Source organism: Bison bison, unplaced genomic scaffold (genome assembly GCF_000754665.1).
Source record: "Bison bison bison isolate TAMUID 2011002044 unplaced genomic scaffold, Bison_UMD1.0 scf7180017864148, whole genome shotgun sequence".
Classification (NCBI taxonomy): Eukaryota; Metazoa; Chordata; class Mammalia; order Artiodactyla; family Bovidae; genus Bison; species Bison bison.
The window spans coordinates 1290616-1312177 of NW_011494720.1; the positions used below are offsets into that span (position 1 = coordinate 1290616).

Genomic DNA, 21562 nt, shown 5'->3' on the forward strand with positions numbered 1-21562 from the left:
CAGTCTGTTGTTATAAGGGGATGTTGAAACATTTTGTTTTTAAGGAATGTTTAAATCTGTTTTAAGGAAATGTTTCAAATTGTGCAAAAGGAGTAAAAATGTGGCCTTTGAAAAGTTCTGTTAAGCCTGGGGAGGAAAGCTCTGCTGAGGAAAGAGTTTGGAATAGTGACCTTATCTGTTCCTTAAAAAATGGCAATTCAGAAGCAATGGAGGGAGCCAAAAAGTAAAAACAGATTTGGATTGGAAGTATTCATAAAACCTCCCTCTATTTCTCATCTTTAACCACCTTCTCCTAGCACACCTCTCTCTCACACACACACACTTGATAAAGGCAGGAGATAGCATGAGAAAATGGGTTGGATTGGAGAATCAAGTCTTCTGAGACTCGGTTACTTAAAATCTATCTATAAACCTGAGTAGAAATTAATAACTAGGCTCTAACTTAGTGGCTCTGAGTTGAGTGAGCCTAAGGATTTCTTCCTTGGAGTTGTAAAAAAAAAAATTTCCCAGCAGCAACCTGGTTCTGATTGCGGAACACAGGAATCACTCATTGTGAAAGCCTGAGGACCCTATTTGGGAAAACTGCTCTTAAGGGGTAGACAACCATTAAAAATAAATTTATTAAAAATAAATATGAATTTAAAATAAAATTAAAATGAATATGGTTGATATTTGTAAAAAATTTAGAAATGAATATGGTTGATTTTTGTCAAAAATTTAGAAATAATACCACCTGGTATATGTAAGATGTGTAGAGTTTAAAAGGTCTTTTTGGGCTTGCATTGAAGAGACAGTCTATTTTAAACAGTGGAGACACTGCTTTGTATTTAAATGAAGCACTTTATGTGGATGCAGCATGCACTTCAAGCTTCGCACATGTTCCTTAACCGGGGTTCCGAGGGGGATGCTGGGGCTCTGAGTCAGTCTTCATTTAATCTCAGGATCTTATGTGGGTTTTTACCCAGATGTACTAACAGTTAACTCTCATAGCTTGAGGTTGGTTAACTCCGTTAACCCTCACAGCAGCCCTGTGAGGTAGCGCTACTGTTACACCCATTTTACAAGTGAGAGAGGCCCAGACAGGCTCTGTGACTCGCCCAGCATGATGCTGCTGCTAGGTGGTGTGGCCTGAGGATTCAGACCCAGGTGAGTCTTAACCACTGAGCTTCTGTGACAGAAATTTGGTGCCATTTTTGAGGAGTGCTTCCAGAGCCACTGATGAATATTATCAATATTTTTTTAGGCTCTCAATATTCTAGTATAATCTCATGGACATTTTGTTCTGAGAGAAGCTGTGATCTTCAAAAACTATTTTGCTTGTATTAAACCTAAAATAATTTAAAAACTTTCCTAATAACTTAGGTTGAAGCTTTTATCATAAATTTAAATACTTGAAAAGATATAATTTCTGACATGAATATTGATATTTAAAAAATACTATTATAAGTCATATAATAAAAATATAGATTATAACACATCAATCTTTAATGTTTCAGTGGAATTTAATACCATAATGATGTCCATCATGATCCATTTAAACAGAAGTAAGTGAGTAAATGTTCCTTTTTCTTGAAAGACTGTATTTGTGTTATATTTCCCCCACAAAACGTTATCCTAATAAATTTTTATGTTTGAAGGTTTTGTTATCTCGTTTTTTGTAACTGTGTATAAACTGAAGTGTTAAATTTTAATTTGCCATGGCCATAATGCAATAAATGTTTGTGCTCTCTTTGTTAACTAAAATTTTATTACACAGTTGACCCAAATTGTACACATGGATACTTAAGGGAAAGTTTTTATTGAAAGTGTCCTCTTAATGGGGGATGGAGGGATGGATAACATGGTTTCCATTAAAGAAAGTTCTGTTGACCAGTATTTCAAATTGTCCTTGTTTGGTTTTTTCTTTTTTTCCAGTGTAATCATGGTTTATGTAAAAAAATGACATAGGGCAATCATAAACAGTTTCTACATTCTCTCTTTGCCTCCCAGTTGTCTGTCTGTCTCTATGGTTACATTGAAATGGAAATGAATCTCTTATAAGACTTAACATTTGAAACAAACCATTTTAGTATTTTGCATTTCGATTGAAACAATAAAGAGTATAGAGATAACCCAATCAATGTTTTTTCAAAAACACCTTGTTTGGCTTTCTAAAGAATTTTTAAATGCAGGTTGATGATGGGGTTTAATCACTAAGTCCTGTCCAGACTCCTGCAACACCATGGACTGTAGCCCATCAGGCTCCTCTGTCCATGGCATTTCCCAGGCAAGAATACTGGAGTGGGTTGCCATCTCCTTATTTAGGGGATCTTTCCTGACCCAGGATCAAACCCACGTCTCCGGCATCACAGGCGGATTCTTTACTGCTGAGCCACTAGGGAAGTCCTTAAATGCAGGTTAAATATACATAAAGATTTTAAAATATAGTGGATCAAACTAAAATGAAGAGGGGTGAGATGCTTTCTGTACACTGTGAGATGGGAAAATGGAGAGCAGGCTCAATAAACTGCTTAGAGGTATATGTACTTGTGTGTGGAACTTGATCTAGAAAGCAGTTCTTGAACTATCTATGCCCATGTTGCTTGGAAAGTCCTTGGGTACCCCTGGCATAGGCACTTAGTGGTACTCAAGACTGATACCTGCAGTGCCCTGAGACATACCAGGATAGGCAACTCTACACTATTCCAGCAAATACATTACTCATCAGTGAGGGTCAGATACATGTGTATTCTCTTGCATACTGTGTAGCAGTTGGCAGTAAAGTGACAGTGTCCCAATTTAGAATAGTAATACTCTGGATATGTATATAACATGAAAAAAAAACATTAAATTCATGTGATGGAGAGGGTAGTAGGGCAGGCGGGAATATGCATAAACATAAGCTGAAGATAAAAAGGACTTTATCAGTTCAAGATAGCATATAAATATTAAAATCTTTGTACCTGGTATTTTAAATTCCCCTAAAGAGTGAGAAAAAGTTCCTCTGTGGGAAGGATATTTTGACTAACTTGGTAGTGAAAGGATGGAAAGTATGGATTAATAAAAGGAAAGTGCCAGTGAGCAGACTCATTATGCCACATAAAAACAGGATGGAAAGTTAATTTCTGCCATTAAAGCCTATCTTCTGTATTTCAGAACTGGAGTTTTTGTTATGTTTTCTTAGGGCCAAGATTGGGACTCCTTGGGGTAGGTTAGGAGCAATGCCCAAATTTACCAAGATTATCCAAAGCTCTTTAAAATACATAAAATGAAAATCCTTGCAAATTATCAGTGTTATAGACCCAGATGCTGGGTTCTTCATAGTTTTTATTCAAGCAGCAATACTAGAAACTGAGATCATTGTAACAATTCCTTGATTTAAGAAAAAAAATAACCTATTAAAAGATATCTCAGCAGGTGAATACTTAATATTTGATTGTAGAACTCGAGTATCTTGCAACGATACTTTTCCTTTGGTCATCACTTAATCAGAAAACATACTCGTCCCAGTTCAAACAGTACCTTACAAATAAAAAGAAGTATTACAACAAATCACTGGTTGGTACAGACTTAAGATGACTTTTCTGATTGTGATTAATGAAAAATGCTCCTGGAATAAGAACAACTCTGTCTCTCCCACTGGGCAAGCTGCACATCTGAGGCACAAGCACTTGCTGCTGGGCTGTAGGTTACACATTTACAGTGAGAACTCTTAAGTGCCATCTCAGAATGAGGGAATTTTCTGGCGATCCAGTGGTTACAATTTGGTGCTTTCACTGCCGTGGCCCGTTTTCAGTCCCTGGGCAGGGAACTAAGGTCCCACAGGCCACGCAGCACAGCCAGATAAAATGTGGAACTTTTCCAAAAATAATACTTTAATGCATTTTTAAAATATTACCACAGTCACTTGCAACTTGCCTCATCTGCAAACAGACTTAAGTATTTAGGACAAAGTCATGTTCTTTCCTGTTATCTTCTGTCAAGTTGCTTTCAAGAAAGTTTTAACTTACCTCTATGGTAATAAGGATGACAATCATCCATTCCAGGCGGAGTGCCCTCTTCTCCGTCAGGTGATTCCGCATCAGATCTGTTAGCTCCATGCAGTGCTGAAGCTTTTCATTCATGACCTGCAACAGTAAAAATCTCAGAAAGTACCCTGTGTATTTAAACGAACTCACTGAAGATAACAGTTGCCTGCTTCAAATTTCCGAGTTTCAAATAGGTATGCGGTGAGAAATCATCCCTTCAATTCTGGCTCCTCAGCTCTCTCCAAAGGCAACCTGCCAGTGCTACCTGTCTCCTTTCTGTGAATCCACCGGGACGTTTTGTAATGCACAGATGTGACTGCAAAAAATAGTTGGCATACCAAAGCTCCTCTTATATTTGGAAGATTTTTGATGGAAGATCTAAAAGTTTTTGAGTCCTAGTTTTTCATCACTGCCCTTGGTAAATTTTAAGCAGTTAATAAAAGAAAACTTGAAATAGGATTCTTTTAGTATGGCCTGAAGATGGCAAAAACAATGATTACCATCTACAATATGAAAACTAAGTCCCACTGTCAAAAATTCCCGAACGCAAAACTTGACCTGCTACACATCACCGCTAGATGGCACCGCTAGACGCTCTAGGTTCTGCCTTCTGATATCCTACAGGCTGGTTGAGGGTCATAGAAAACAGACTCTTGGATTAAAGCCTTCAATGTGACCGCTGACAAGGTATACTTCCTTAATCTATCTCACTTTCCTTTGGAAATTACAGAGCCTGGAAGACAAATTTTAAAAAATAGTTTTTGGATTCCACTTGATAATTTCTGAGGTACGTATGCCGAGAGTGCAGGTATGGTCGGTGGAAATTCGAGACAAATCACAGATCCATGTCTGGGTTGACTGAAATGTGCTAGTGCACCATATTTACCACGATTTTGCACAGAACATTAAACCGTGAGAGCAAACCCCAGAGTAGGAAATGGCAACCCACTCCAGTATTCTTGCCTGCAAAATTCCATGGAAAGAAGCCTGGTGAGCTACAGTCCATGGGGTCACAAAGAAGAGGACGCGACAGCACTGACAGGGAACACCTGGAGCCACACTGGTAACACGCTTGCCCACTCCTCCAGACTCCCTGGGCACCCCGCAGTTGCCACTTTGTATAAATGTTTAGAACGGTGCCGCCTCCTTCCTCTTCCTATTGTTACTGGCGGCCTGATCTTGGTCTATAAATATGCTCAGCCTTAAGCTTGCTTCTCTTTTCAAAATGCTGACCCAACCCTCTTCTATTTTCCTTCAACTCTGACTAAAGACATTTTCTTCCTCCACTTCCTCAGCACCCAATTTAGCCCTTAGAAGTTGTAGATATTACCTCAACTCCCCTGAAACTTTCACATGTCTCATGAGTAACTTTAACACCCTTTCTTGGTTAGATTACAAGACGTCAATTAACTCAAGTGTTTGACAACACCTGGAAACATGCTTCCTTTTGGCTTTTCTCCTCTAGGGACCAAATTCTGCCTCCGACATCCTTCTTTTCTGAGACTTCTCGGACCTCCCCTTGAATGTGGATGACAGTTCCCAGAGTCCTGATCTTGTCCCTCCTGCCTTCCAGCTCTGCACTCTGCATGATCGTGCCCAGATGTCTCCTGGACTTGGGTCGTTTCCATCCCATCATCACTGCTTCTGTGATACACATTAGCCAACTGCATTCAAGTCAAAGACTTAGAAATTCTGTTTATTTCAGAAGGAAACTATCATTGCCAAAAAAACGGAAAATCTGCATGATGTGAAATGGTGTTGGCTGCACAAAGTTGGGCCTGATGCTTGGGAAGTGTGAGCTTACACATCAGAGGGCCAGTCAAGAGCCATGAAAGCCAAACTAGAGTGTTTCTCTTCAACATGGGACACAAGTGTTACTTGCTTCCATGCTTACATGTTATTTCAGGGTCCATATGTTACCTAAGTTCATCTCTTATACAAGTGTATGTATCCCACATTTTAAGAAAGACTGATTTAAGAAAAACTTTTTTGATAAGTCTCAAATATAAATGGTTAATCCCAATTTCTCCTCTGCCCGAATTTCTTCCTTTACTGTTATTTATTTCTTTGGATGTTAGAGACAAACATCTTTATTAAAGATATCACCAAAATTTTGGCAAACATTTCAAAACCTATTTGTAAACACAATGCTTCCCTTTTAAACTGCACTGCCCGAATTTCTGTCTATAAAACACCATCTTACTGGTTTCCTTCTTGGGTCTTAAATTCAGCATTTCTCAAACTACAGTTTTTTTGAAAGTAGCATTAACTGTTTTCATTTTGACCACACTAGGTCTTTGTGGCAGCGCTCAGACTTGCTTCAGTTTCAGCGTGCACATAGCCTTCTCTTGTTGCCAGAACACAGGCTCAGTTGCTGTACTGTGTGGGCTTACCTGCCCTGCAACATGTAGGATCTTAGCTCCCCGACCAGGAATCAAACCTGTGCCCCCTGCAGAGGAAGCTCAGTCTTAACCACTGGACCTCTAGGCAAGTCCTTTAGCTTCTAAAGAAAAATTAAAGTGGACTTCCGGGGACCACTGGTAATATGGGTAGAATGGTTTGTGCCCTCAAATTCGTGCTGAAGCCCTAACCTCCAATGTGACGGTATCCAGAGATGAGGTCTTTGGGGGTGGTGATTAAGTTTCAGTTCAGTTCAGTCGCTCAGTCGTGTCCGACTTTCAGCGACCCCATGAATTGCAGTACGCCAGGCCTCCCTGTCCATCACCAACTCCTGGAGTTCACTCAAACTCACGTCCATTGAGTCGGTGATGCCATCCAGCCATCTCATCCTCTGTTGTCCCCTTCTCCTCTTGCCCCCAATCCCTCCCAGCATCAGAATCTTTTCCAATGAGTCAACTCTTCGCATGAGATGGCCAAAGTACTTCAGTTTCAGCTTTAGCATCATTCCTTCCAAAGAACACCCAGGACTGATCTCCTTTAGAATGGACTGGTTGGATCTCCTTGCAGTCCAAGGGACGTGATTAAGTTTAGATGGAGTTTAAATTAACATCCTTGTAAGAAGAGGCAGACACACTAGGATGTGCTCTCTCCTTGCCTCGAGAAACTACACTGGGAAGGTGGGAAGGGGGTTCTTACCAGGAACCAAACCTATATGACCTGGTGTGTGAACTGCTGCCCCCAAGAAAGTGTGTTAGTCGTTCAGTCATGTCCAACTCTGCAACCCCAATGACTGTAGCCCTCCAGGCTCTTCTGTCCACGGGATTCTCCAGGCAAGAACACTGGAGTGGGTTGCTATTCCCTTCTCCAGGGGATCTTCCCGACCCAGGGATCGAACCTGGGTCTCCCTCATTGCAGGCAGATTATTTACTGTCTGAGCCACCAGGGAAGCCCCCAAGGAATGCGAACAAAGTACTGCAGAAGCAGAGAGGCAGGTGGTGCCAAATTTAAACATATTTTTATTTTTATTCTTCAGGACACTACCCGAATTATTTTCCACTTGTTTATAGCACTGATTAAGTGCAATGCATACATTCTCCTGGGTACTTGGTTAAGGATTCAGAAATCAGCATTATAGCTGCATAGAGCTCACATAAATTTTTTTTTCTTAAAAATACCACAGAATGGACATGTTCCAGGACTCTTCCAGTAGTGGGACTGAGGGGACCCTGCCCACCTGCTCCTGGACTGCAGAGCTGGCTTCCCTACAGTGGGCATGGAGGAAGCCTAGCCACTCAGAGGAGCACCGTCCCTGGTGAGCCCTGGTGCCCTCTTAGGATATCCACTCCGGCTGCTTGGTGAAGACGCAGAGGCACTTTCCCCAGGGTTCCCCTTCCTACTTGGCTCTGTGATCTTCTTCCAGCTAGCTGATTCATCACTTCACATCTACATTCATGATTGATTGATCCTGTGTTGACATTTCTCATCTTCAGCTGTGACTTTCATGTTGAATGTAGTGTTCATCCCAAGTTCCTAAAAGACATTCCTGTCTTTCTGCTTCCCCTCCTCTGAGCCACACACGCAGGATGCTTCCTGCTCAAACCACCTTCATTGTTAGTGACTGTGATCCTAGGCTCTTTTCCTGTACTCCTGCCCACGAGGGACATGCGAAGGACACTGCAGGCATCAATATCAAAGGATGCCAAGATTTGAGAAAGGAAACAGAATGAAGGGCTGGGAGTAGGATGTCTGAGTTCACACTAGCCACGCAGCTGGTTTATCTTCGTTATTGCTCAGCAACTGTTACTGACCCAACTCAGCACTACAGGCTGCTTATCAGAAAAGGTCTACATTTGCTTGGTGGCAATAATCTGTACACTTCATCCCAACAGTCAGGGTTCCACCAAACATCTTCATTCCAAGAGGACAAGGGGAGACATCTAAGAGCTGTAACTCTTGAGCACTTTCAAATTCGTCCCCAGTAAGTACCACTGCTCAGCAAAGTTGATGCTTTTGTCATTAAAGAATTCTCAAAAGAGGCTTTATTTCCAAATTTTCCTTGAGGCATAATTTACATACAATAAAGTGCCCTTGTCTCCATTCTAAGCAGATACAGTTTGAAGACTTCTGACAGATATATAACCACGGAAGTACTGAAGTGACATTCCCATCACCCCAAACCCCTGTGCCCCTTTGAAATCTACGGCTCCAGGGAACCACTAATCTATTTTCTGTAACTACAGGTTGGTCCTTCTAGAATTTCCTATAAATATAGTAGCATGTATTCTGTTGTGTCTAGATTTTTCTCACTCAGCGTAATGATCCTGATATTCATCCATGCTGTTGCATGGATCGGTAATTGCTTTTTACTGCTGAGTGGTATTCCACTGCATGGCTATCCCGCAGTTTCTTTATCCATTCACCTATTAGTGGCCATTTCATTGTTTTCAGTTTTTGGCTATTATGACTAAAGCTGCTATGAAGATGCAGGTACAAATCAATGTGAGCATATATGTTTTCATTTCTCGTGAATAAATACTCAGGATCGAATCACTGGATCATACAGTTAACACAGTTAAATTTCTGAGGAAATGCCAGGCTGTTCTGGAGAGCAGTTGTACCAATGTACATTGTCACAAGTCATGTATGAAACTTCCATTTGCTCCACATCCCTCCTGACGTGGGGTTGGCAGTCCTTTTAATTTTAGTCACTCTACCGCATGTGTGGTGACAGCGCACTGTACGTTTCATCTGCACTTCCCTGATGGACAACAACATTGAGCATCTTCTCACGTTCATTTGAACACTCACATATTTTGTGAGATGTCAGTTCAAATCTTTTTGCCCATTTAAAAACCCGAGTTGTCTTTTCAAGCGAAAAGAATTCTGGACAAGTCTTTTGTCAGGTTATATATGGAGAATATTTCCTTCCAACCTGTGGGAGGAAATATTCTCAATATATTTGTGATCTGCCTTTTCATATTATTTTACTTTTTAATTAAAAAAATGTTTATTTATATGGCTGCACCCGGACTTAGCTGGGGCATGCTGGATTATCAGTCTTCACTGAGGCAAGAGGGATTTTCAGCTGCAGCATGCAGACTCTAGTTGTAGCATGTGGAATCGAGTTCCTTGACCAGGGATCCAACCCAGACCCCCTGCATGGGCAGCATGGAGTCTTAGCCACTGGACCACCAGGGAAGTCCCTGCCCTTTCATATTCTAAAGAGTGTCTTTCAAAGACCAGTAGTTTTAGTTTTGATGAAGTTCAACTTATCAAATTCTTTCTGTAAGGTTCATGATTTTTTTTTTTTTTTGGTCCTAACAGATCTTTGCCTTCCCCAAGGTCATGAGGCCTTTTCCCCTATATTTTCTTTCTGAGCTTTTATAATTTTACCTTTTATATTTAAAGGACTCTAATTCATTTAGAAATGGTGTAAAGACAAGACTAGGGCTCATTTTTTTTTTTTAACATACGGCTATCCCATTGTTCTAGCACCATTTGTTGAAAAGATTAGAAAAAAAGAGAAGAGAGCCTCAAAGACTCACTGGAGTATAACTAAAAATCTGAGATTATCAGAGATACAGCAGATTTCTCAAACCATGAAGGCCAGAAGAAAGTGGGACAGTAATTTTTAGGTGTTAAAAGAATTGTCACTTGGAATCCTTCAACCAGGGAAAAAAAGGTCCTTCAGGAATGAAGGGGAAGTCTAGATATTTGCAGACTTACCCTGCAAGAATGGCTAAAGAATGTTCTTGGAATAGAAAGCAAACAACAGAAAAAGAAATCTTAGAACATCATTGAAGAAAAAAAAAGAACAAAGGAAAGAATCAAATATGGGTAAATATGAGAGAATTTCCTTCTCCTCTTGAGTCTTCTGAATTATGCTGATGGTCGAAGCAAAAACTAAAACATTGATGAAGTTCTCAGAGTGGAGAGTAGAGGGATATACATGTACAGTTTCCTTACAGGATTTAATCTGGCAAAATGTCGAAAAGAGTGGCTTGTGATAAAGGTATGCATAATGGATTACCTAGAGCAACCACCAAATACCTATGCAGAGAGACATACTAAGAAATGATACAGATGAATCAAAATGGAACCCCCTCCAAATGTCTAGGTAGCTCACAGGAAGGCAGGGGTTGATACAGACAATGACTTGGAGGGATCTCAAGGGTGTTATACTCATTGAAAAACGCCCATTTTAAAAGACACACGGTACAGTTCTATTTATATAACAATCCCAAAATGACAAAATTACAGAGCTGGGGAATAGATTAGTCACTGCCCAGGGTTAGGGACGGTGGGGGAGAGATGGTGGTGTTACTATAAGGAGGCAAGGCAGATCTCTGTGGTCACAGGACAGACCTGTACCCAGACCTTGTGGTCACCTGGATCTACACGTGATCAAATGTCGCAGGACCATGCACGCACACGATACCAACATCCGGTGTGTTTTCTACCCTCTCCCGCCGTGGGGCTCACCTCCGTCATGACCACCTCCACCCACGTCCATCATTCCATCAGCTGCCTCTCTCCTCAACTTTGCTCCCATGCTTCTAAACGCTCTTGTGACAGGTCTAACTGGCTGTTCTCTTGCTACTGTGCTCTCCACATATCTCAAACGTGGCTCCTCCTCCTCCCCCCAACCTTTCTATGTCTGCCATCTTTCTACCTGTTGCCCACAGCAAACACCAGTCATCCTTACTCTTCTCTCTCCCTGGCCTCCCCATACCGACCACTTCATCTGTCTTAAAGGATTCTTTTAAAAGTTTCATTCTTATTCTCACTGTTGCCAGTGAAGTTCTGGACCTTACGAACTCTTGCTTGAAACTTGATGAGAAATCTACTGGACTACTAGGCCTCCAGACTCTCACCAATCTTACTGAGCCTCTGGAGTAAAATTCAGAATATCCTTTGACGTGAAAGCTGAAAACTGTACACAGAACGAGAGCGGGAAATCTAGAGATCTGTCCAGAAGTCAAGAGACATTTCTCCAAAAGCAGTTTACTTAATTAAAAAATTCTCTTCACACTGTCATACAACTTAGAGGTGACGTCGTGTCTTCCTCTCTCAGGAGAAGTGTAAAATACATACCTTAACTCTACGAGTAATGCTGAGGAACCGACAAGTTTTATCATAAAGTTCTTCCAGATTTTCTCTGTCCCAGTAGAAATCAGGAGTGATCAAGAAGTCTGAACTCAAGTTTATACGGTGTCTTAAAAAAAGGAAAATCATAACTTTTAATTTGTATCTTGAATTAAAAAATCATGGTCTCTATTTTCTTTCTTTTTTGGAGATATTTATTCATTGATTGTAGTTAATTTACAATGTTGTTAGTTTCAAGGGTACAGCAAAGTGATTCAATTATACATACACAGATACATATATCTGTCTCTCTCTCTATATATATATTCTCTTTCAGTTCTTTTCCATTATAGGTTATTACAAGATATTGAGTACAGTTCCTATGCTACACAGTAGGAGCTTGTTGTTTACCTATTTTATATACAGCAGTGTGCATATGTTAATCCCAAACTCCTAATTTATCTCCCCCATCCCCACTGGTAACCACAAGTTTGTTTTCTATGTCTGTGAATTTATTTCTGTTTTGTAAATATGTTTAATTTATTTGTATGGTGTTTTATAAAAACAGTTTTGAATGCTGATTCTTTTAATACTTCTGAGAAACATGTAAACAAAAAAATTTCAAAATCTACACCCAAATTAATTCAATATTTACACTGACAGTTATGAAGCAGATAAAAGAAAACCCAATGTAAAAAAATCTGAAGCTTCTTTTCTCATTCAAGTTTGTTACACATGCACGCATGGGTGTGTGTGGATAGGTATTCACATGACTACTGGTTTCCTCAGTATCCTTCCAGTGTTTGATCAAACACTGGATAAGCAAATTCTCTATTTCTACCCTTTTACAAATGAAGCCTGAGCTTGTTTTTAAAAGAAAATTTACATTGTAGAAGTAACACATAAATAGTTTTTCACTATAAAAAAGAAAAACCCTGGAGAAGAACTCAGAAAACACTGTTAGGCCCTTTACCCTAATACCACAACTCAACTCCTTTAGGCCCTGCCAACAGTCTGCTGTTGTCCTTCAGGATCTGCTTCTTTGCACACACATGTGCACACACACCTACATGTCTGGTAGTATGTATACACATCAAGATGCATATGAATATTTATGCTGTTTGTCTACAAGTGGGATCGTACCACATCTGTAATTTATGACTTAATTTCTCACCCGATATAACCTGCCACATTTCTACTATATCTTTTCATAGACTCACCATATTCCTTTGAATAACACATAAGCACTCTTACTGTAAAAAGAAGAAAACTTAGGATAAGAACAGTAAGGCCCTATAGAAACTATTCACGAACCTAAACATATTTAGTCCTAATTTCTGAGTTTTGATATAGTAACTCACTATATGGAATTCTGCTCGCATCATTAAGAGCAGAGGAGAGAGAAGTCTCTGTATCCCACTTCTTAGCGAGCTCGAGGCTTTAGATGGGCTGCAGGATGCTCCTGACATAGGGGTTTTTATTTTTGTTGGTGTCCTGAGTTAGGGTCCCTGAGCTGTGAGGAAGGCATGGGTGATGGAACGCTGGCCCCCTTCTCCTCACCAGGCCAAGTTTTAATATCTAAGGAAAACGTGGAACAGCAACCCGTAGGGACACTACTGACAAACCCCAGTCACTCATCCCACACACGGAACAGCTGAAGCACCGAGAATGCTGCCTGGTGAGAAAAACACCAAAATTCAGGATGTTTCACTCCATAAATCCTAGGGAAACTACAAGAATAAACTGAAGGCTTTTTAATTTAACTTAATTTTAAATGATGCACTATTGTATTTCATCAGTTTTAAGACACTGTTCTTCCCATTTTTAACATCTCTGAAAACGGAGGCATCTTTAAAAGTGATGATGTCTTACAGGTGGCAGTTGGGACTCAGCTGTCATTGCTTTAGACAACTTACTTCCCTCATGTTTTCCTTTTTATGTATGCCTGGGAATACATAAAATGTGATAAATCTACATCTAAATAAGTCTAAAAGAGCTAGTTCAGGAAGTGCAAAATTAAAATTGTGATTAAAAAAGCATTGTCTCATATGCTAGCTGGTAGCATTTTCACTTTCCTATGGCATCTTATGGTGTCTCAGAGTCAGCGAAAGATGATACATCACTTTTCTGTAGCAATTAGGTCTATTCAGAGTTATGATGCACTGACAGACTTGTACTGAGAATTCCCATTGTTCAAATTCTAGAATGTGTCTTTCCACCTCCAGAGAACACCTACCGTGCTCTCCGATGGGGGTTTATTATAGATTAATTGTGGTTTCTCTTGCACAGGCAGAATTTCTTCCAGTAAAGTCCTAACACAGCCCAGCCGCTTCTAATGGGTCAGAGTTGTTCATGCTTATAACGAATGAAATAAAAACAGCTGCAATTCCCATTAAGGTACAAATGCTTGCTCTTTACTGTACAGGGATATTTTCTGCTGATTGTTAAATATATGAATATATGAAGTATATCACTTACAGAGAAAATTTTACCTTAGGGCAAAGAGTTCACCCATTTTCTGCATAACTTCTTCATGAGATAGTTTCACTTTCTTCCCAGCTTTTAAAGCCTATTTGGGAGGGGGAGAAATACATACATACATACACACGTGTCCCTTCTCACTAGCATGTTCTGTGATGTACATTCCTAATCTCTTACTGAAAAACCAGGGGCTCTTTTCCCAAGTATGACTATTCCTCCATGTAAAAACAAAGTTAATTACAGCAGGCATGATTTTTAACATATGTAATTTGAAATTCTGGTATAACTATAAACGCATTTTTCATGCTGCTACTTTTCTCATAACTTGTCAAAACATTTGTTTCTTTAATCGAGAAAAGTGGTCACAATTTCCTTGACAGGAAACATTTCATTTCAATTCAGTTACATTAAAAGTATACCATAAATGAAAGCTATTTTGAATTTTGGCTTCCCAGATGGCTCAGTGATGAATCTGCCTGCTAATGCAGGAGACACAGGTTCGATTCCTGGGTTGGTTCCTGCCGGAAAAAATCCTCAGATAGAGGAGCCTGGTGGGCAACAAGTCCATGGAGTCACAAAGAGTGGGACATGACTGAGCAACTAATAAACACACAAAATTTGAATTTTAAGTTTTAAAAGGTTTCTTTATAATTTTATATGTAACTGGATTTTTTTTTTTCCTGCTTAAATTCAGTGTAGCTTTCTTACCATTCATTACTAGTCTGTTGTACTTCTAAATTCATCATTATAGTGTGAAATTTGTATTTTTCCCCAATAGAACTCAATCCTTGAAAACAAGCATAAAATTGGTATAATTACCTCTGGAATCGACTGAATAGATTCAACAAATTTATCCAGTGATGCTTCCCAGATAGCAAGTTTCACTAGAGAAAAAAGATTAACAATTGAACATTTATCATCACATTTCTACAAAATGCAAAACTGCATAGTACCTTCACTGCCATTTAACAATAGTTTAAGAAGCAGATGGCCAAAAATATGAAACTGACATTTTAGAACACTTACGTATTATATTACAAAAGAGGGCACTACGTAGAAAGAGCTAGAAGAAAGTGAGTCAGTTTCCAAGCTCTGATGGCAGATCAAAGCTACACTGGGTAAAATCTCTGATTTTCTCATACTGCATCTCAGAAGCCCAGAGGATGAGCTACGCCCTGGAATGAAGGGTGGCTCTTTAGCTGGGGCAGGAACCAGACTCTCCTGGCCTTCCCTTCCGCTCCTCCGGGCAGCGGGTATAGCTCAGAAGTCCCAAAGCCTCCTGGCTGGTATGCACGAGCAGCCTGGTATAGACTGGTGGCAGGAACCTTTCTTGGAGAACCTCTGCAGTTTCATACAGGTGTATGGATCTTTACAGAAAAACTGAGAGCCACTGTGACCCTCTGTCCCATTATTGTGAAAAACCAGGGTGTACTTTTCTACAAAGAGGCCTGTGCCCAGTCACACAAGACTGAGCTTTCTTTGCCTGGATTAGAGACAGCCTAAGACCAGCAATCTCAGACAGAAGTGGAGAGAACAAAGGGAGTGATGATAACAACAGCAACAACAATAATATAAAAGTATTTTTGGACAGGTAAGCTTTATCAATACAACTAATAAGGAACGTATAACTGTAGCATGGATACTGTATTTTATACTCTCTCTCTCTATATATATTCTTTTGGAATAAAAAAAGAAATAGGAATTATAAGGTCTTGCTGAAGTACTCTGTGAAAACATGACAAAGTCTACTAAATCTTTTAACTTCCTGGATGAAATGAACACTATGGACACCTTCTCTGATAAGTAGCAGTAACTTACCTGAGAGGCAAAGGGCATTCGAGAAAGCAAATTTCTCTAGAATGGCATCATCTAAATCCAGCTCTGAATTTAACCGGATTTCCCCTCTGTGAAGTTTTGACTGCCCCCTAAGGAAAAAAGAAAAAGCCTTTTCTAAATCTTGAAAAGTACTTTCTCTCTTCTAAAAAAGTCACCTTATAATCTTTCTAGAGGTCATTTTGGCAACTTGTATCAAGAGTCTCACAAATGTTCTCATACCCTATGATCCAAGTAATTCCACTTCTAGAAATTTATCCTAAGGAAATAGTGAAAGATGCAAAGAAAGATCTGTGTACAGAAAACTTTTTATGGTCAAATGTTTAATAGTAAGAAATCAGGAAAGAAACTAAGTGTGCAAGAACAGTTCATCTACAGGAATTCGGCACAAAAGTAAACATGCATGTTTTGAAAGGATATTTAGTAGAAAAGGGAAAATGGTTACAATAAGTTGCTAAGTGAATAAATGCTGAATGTCTAACTATACACAGTATAATCTAAAATGATGCTAATGCGGTAGGGATGTGGAGGGAAACCGGGCAGTTATGAAAAATTAAGATGCATATGTAGACAATTCTGGAATGACTGGGGAAGTAGGGAAGGAAGGGAATTTGGGGATATAAGCATCATAAGCAAAGAGGAAAAGGACAGGCTAAACCTTCGCGAGAGATGAGCGACCAGAAAGACAAAGAGAGCTGGATGAAGAGGGAGAGAGGAGGCAGAATCCACTCCAAAAGCCTAAGGTGGGGGAAAAACAGAAGACATGAGACAGAGGGCAGAGCTGATGAGATGCTTTATGAAGGAGCTCGGCCCACACAGAGTGAGACAGTAGGCAGTTGGGTCACAGAAAGGACTCACACACCCACCGCACTGGTGGAGGCAAGGATGGTCTCTTGATGAAACCAAATCTGACTCCAGGATCCAGAGCCAAGCACTTGAATCTCTAGAGACTGTGAGATGGGTGTGCGTGTGCACACCTACAGGTGGCGGGGGGACAATGCCTAGTAAGTCACAGTGCAGTCTGGAGGCAGACTATGGGAGGGGAACTGATGGGAAACGTGACCACAAGGCCATGGGCTTAATAATGAATAAAATGAACAACAATTCTACTGGCTCCTCAGCTGTCATGTCCCCGGCTCACACCATCGCTGTCTTCTGCACCCACTGTGGGCCTGGGTCCTCACTCATGAGTCAGGTGCCCAGCGTCTCTGAATCTCACCTGAAAGCTGGTTTGCCACAATCCCGGCGACTATGTCAGATAAAATGATACAGGAAAGCTCATCGCTGGCAATTAGCACTTGCTCTTAGCCCATCTACTCTTTCTATAGCTGGTGTCTCTTCCAAATTTCCCTAAAGCTCTGATTGCGTTGCTTCCTTGCTCAGCACCAAGACTTTTCCCCCAACTCTCACATTCCACTAGGTAGGGACCTCCTTGAGAATAAAGACCTTTTAATCCTGTTCCCACTGCCTGCTCTCTCCACCCTAACATCTCTCCTCATTTTTGTACCCTTGCTGGGACAGGAAAATCAGCCAGGATGCTGTCTCCCCATACCTTTGACCTGAGCAGGTACAGCAGGCCCCCACTTCTTACAGGCACCTCCATTCCTGTGAGTGGTTCCCTTAGAGCATCCCCTCATTATACTAAATACTTTTTATACTCAAAATCAATAGGAAAAAAGCAAAAAGAATTTACATAAGAAAAAAAAGCTACTAGAATAATTTGACAGGTTCATTCTGACAAAGGCACACTACTTTTTACTGATTTTGGCTATTTAGGAAACATTATTTTGGGGTTATACTATCTACTTGTTTTAGTTTATGGGTAGCCTGAGAAGTTAAAAAATTGTCTGTCCACTAATATTAATTGCTTTGGCTTTCTGTTTGTATTAATAGCTTTTTTCCTCAAAATTTGTCTCCAAATTCATAAAGACTTGACCTTCTCTACTGCTTTCCCTAGTTATTTCAAGTGCCTGTTTCATAAATTTGATAAAAAGGTGCTTACTCTGTTTTTGTGTAGTTAAGCTCTTCATTTTCCCAGTGAACCAACGCAATTTCATAGGGCTGAATTTCATGTTTTTCTAGAACTTGCATCACATGCTTCATCTAGAAGAAAAGGAAGATTAACCTCAAATTATCTTGACCCCCTCAGTGATGGTTGTAACATTTTAAAAATTACATTTAATGATGTTTGTTTTGTTCTTCAGGTTTTAAAGAAAAAGCAAACTCATGGTGAGGCTAAACTAACTGGAAGGATACATCCATTTGTTGTTACATTTGGAAAACACAGGGGCCCTTAAAGAGGAAAACAGAAACAACCCATCTCCCACAGCCCAGAGGAAACACGGCAACACTACGGCTTGTTTTCTTTAAACTGTCACACACACAAAATGTTTAAGTAAAACACCTGTAAAAATCTAAACAACACAGTAATAGAAAGTGATAATCTCTCTATTCTCCTGCATTCCTAATCCCTGAAGGTAATCATGATTAAACTCGGTGCATATCCTTCCAGACGTCCCCCTACATGTAAATATATGTATGTTTAGTTTGCTTTTTATATAAATGGGATGGTACTGTACATACAAACATTTTCAATGCTGTTCTCCTTAACGGAGGAACCACAACTGATTTAACCATTCTAAATGTCCATTCATGGGGGACTTTTTTCTCCTCTCCACTAACACAATGTCACAGGCACCAGCCTGATGCAAGTATCTTCAGGGCCTGTGGAAATACTTCTTCAGGATTTGTTAGATCAAAAGACACACACGCTTGTAACGGTGACACGCAGGATGTTCACTCTTCACTGTGGCATGCAAGATCGATAGTTGCAGCATGTGGAATCTGTCTCTTTTTACTCGTGGCAGGCGGGATTTCCAATTTTAGAATCCAAAGATTTATGAAAGCATTCTTAAAAAATTACTGAGTATTGTCAGCCTTTTACATCTTTGCAACTTCAAATAGCCAATTTGGGTTACATTTTTCTTACATCTATTGCTGGCCTATATTTCTTTCTCCAGGAAACCACTCCTCAGTCTCTCTCTTCCCACCCTCTACGTGTGTGGGTACCTCCTTTTAGTAAAGCTGGGATTTTACGAAGCACACTTTTAGTACAGCTCTGGTATTATATCAGTTATAGTCTGTAACCTGCTCTTTTAATTTAACTGTATCATGTGCTGTGCTGTGCTTAGTTGCTCAGTCTTGTCCAGCTCTTTGAGATCCCACAGACTGTAGCCTGCCAGGCTCCTCTGTCCATGGGGATTCCTCAGGCAAGAATACAGGAATGGGTTACCATGCCCTCCTCCAGGGGATCTTCCCAACCCAGGGATCGAACTCAGGTCTCCCACATTGCAGGTGGATTCTTTACCATCTGAGCCACCAGGAAAGCCTACCAGGCAATCCCCAGGAACAGGCTTTTTTCCCCACATGACTTTTAAGCACTAGATTCTACCTGATAGACAGTAGATTTTATTCTACAGATCTACTTAACAAGCTTTCTCTTATTATGTGTTTTGGTTATTTCTCATTTTTGCTATTGTAAATAATGTGTTGAACATTTCTGTATATCATTCATCACCTATAATGTGATTATTTTCTTTGGGTAACTTTCTAGATGTAAAATTGCTGAGTTAAACATAAAGTTTTGATGTGTATTACCAAACTGCCCCTGAAAAGGCTGTATTAAACAAATCCTGATTGGGATATTAAAGAAATGAATTCCAGTGAGTGAAAATGTTCTAGAAAACTTGGTCTTGATCTAAAATAAAACTCAAGGCAGCCAGCTTCCAGTTAACTGTGTGAACACTACTCATTTGTAGGCTATCATGTGAGAAGTACACTTCTTCTATCTGCAGTATAGCAGGGATTCTTCTGATTCTCCACAAATCAGTGTGTGCCCAGAGAACGGAAAATGTAGGTAACCTGTAGTCAAAATGACAATTTTGGAAGATGACAGTGTTAGGATCAACATCATGTAATGCTGAGCAAAGAAACTGAAGATTATCTGTCATTTTATCATCCAATGGCTCAGGTTATTGAGGGCTACTTAACAATTTATTCTCAGAAAACTAAGTTTTAATGCTTTCACACTGTATTTATACTTACAGTTTGGTCTTTCACATTCCAGAACACAGCAGCTCCTTCCCTGATTTAAAAGAATAAACTTGGTTAAAGGTGGAATACATTCTTCAGGGCCACACACAGAGCCATGCTTTAGGTAGCTTCTAGAATGTATCTAGAATGCCAATTAAAAAAATATGATTTATTATGGATTTGACATGATGGCCCCTGGATGGATATGATAAACAAAAGCTATTTTTTGAACTTTTGATTAAAAAACTTGGGCCCTCAAAAATTCATGGATTTCTCAAGTGGTTTGCAGAATAACAATTGTTGTAATACTACATAATTTCACGTATCTAGGTTGTTTCATAACCTGATTCAATTTTTTAAAAAAATTCTAAATTCTTTATTTTGTATTGAGGTATAGCCGATTAACAAACAATGCTGGGATAGTTTCAGGTGGACAGCAAAGGGACTCAGCCAGACATATACATCAGTAACATCTTATGGAAAAACCCCAAAGAACTTCTTGGCCAACTTCTTGGCAATCTGAATTCTAAGAGTTGCAGGATCTACGTGGGGGCACACTGGAGGGACACTGTTCGTACAAGACTACCAAGCCGAACGAGAAAATGAGAGGAGGAGATACAGCAGAGGAAACACCCCAGCTCCGGGAGAAGGTGTGAGGCAGGCATGCGATGTCGCAGAAAAAAGAGCTAGTGGTGTGAGTGGCTGTGGATGAGGGCGGGTAGAGACAAAGGTGGTAAGAGACAACCCCGGAAGGAACTTCCTGCTGTGATCAGGAGTTTGGTCAAATCCTGTGGAATTTTAAGCAGGGTAGTGTAGTGGTCAGAATTACCTACTGTCAAATTATCCTGCCTACAGAGATGCAGACAGACAGACTGGTGGTGGGGTAAGAAGACAGGCAGTGAGACCAGGCAGTGAGTGAGCTGTGGCAAAAGGCCAGGGTAGGGTCTCAGGACGCTGACTGGAAAAGGTACTGAAGCAGCCAGAGCACTAGCTCAGAGAAGCGCCTCCAGGCAGACGAGAGGTCGCAGGAACTGCAGGGTATGGGGCTCAAGCCCTGTGTGACCACGTGTAACTAACAGGTACCTCAAACAGACCTGCTCCAAACTGAGAGCTGCGGTAAGTGGAAAACATGTGCCAGGTTTCACAGACTTAGGAAGAAAAGGAGGATCTAAATCTCATCAATTGTGGACTGGTTACATGTAGAAATGATAATAGTTTCAATATGCTGGATTATATAAAATGCACCAGTAAAATTAATTTTAGGTAATATATGATGCTCTTATTAGTGCTATTCAAAATTAAACTCATGTTATTTTTTTAAATTAAAGATGTGGCTATTAAACAATGTATCATTATGTACGTGGCTTGCACTTGTGGCCTGCATTGTATTTCTACTGGATGGCATTGATCTAGGGGACCTCAGAAATCCAAATTCCTCACTCGAGTCAAAAGGGATGTGATTCTACTCAGACTAAATGCTGAACCCAATTATGAATCACCCATAGACACAAAGACAGGGCTGCCAGTTATCAGCAATTATAAGAACTAAGACCAGAGAAACTTCACTGAAGTCTGTATTTTTATGGATGTTCCATGTATTTCTGTCCTGCCACTTATCAGTCCCTTAACTGTGGGTAATTCACTTCAATCCCTCTGACCCTTGG

General features: G+C 40.2%; 1 protein-coding gene across 6 annotated transcripts in view; it reads right to left on the bottom strand.

Annotated features, from left to right (window-relative positions):
* Window positions 1-1779: 1779 nt before the first annotated feature.
* Window positions 1780-21562, bottom strand: part of RMND1 (required for meiotic nuclear division 1 homolog (S. cerevisiae)) — a 35980-nt gene continuing 16197 nt past the window's right edge. For 5 of the 6 annotated variants that reach the window (XM_010840827.1, XM_010840828.1, XM_010840831.1 and 2 more), the window contains 8 exons: window positions 19911-19950; window positions 17809-17909; window positions 15792-15898; window positions 14793-14857; window positions 13985-14061; window positions 11502-11622; window positions 3990-4106; window positions 3270-3501 (listed from right to left, as the gene is read on the bottom strand). In XM_010840827.1, coding sequence (XP_010839129.1) covers window positions 3460-3501; window positions 3990-4106; window positions 11502-11622; window positions 13985-14061; window positions 14793-14857; window positions 15792-15898; window positions 17809-17909; window positions 19911-19950 — 670 coding nt within the window. In that variant the 3' untranslated portion in view covers window positions 3270-3459. Of the gene's footprint in view, window positions 3502-3989; window positions 4107-11501; window positions 11623-13984; window positions 14062-14792; window positions 14858-15791; window positions 15899-17808; window positions 17910-19910; window positions 19951-21562 lie in introns of all 6 variants that reach the window. The other variant, XM_010840826.1, reaches the window with a different exon arrangement.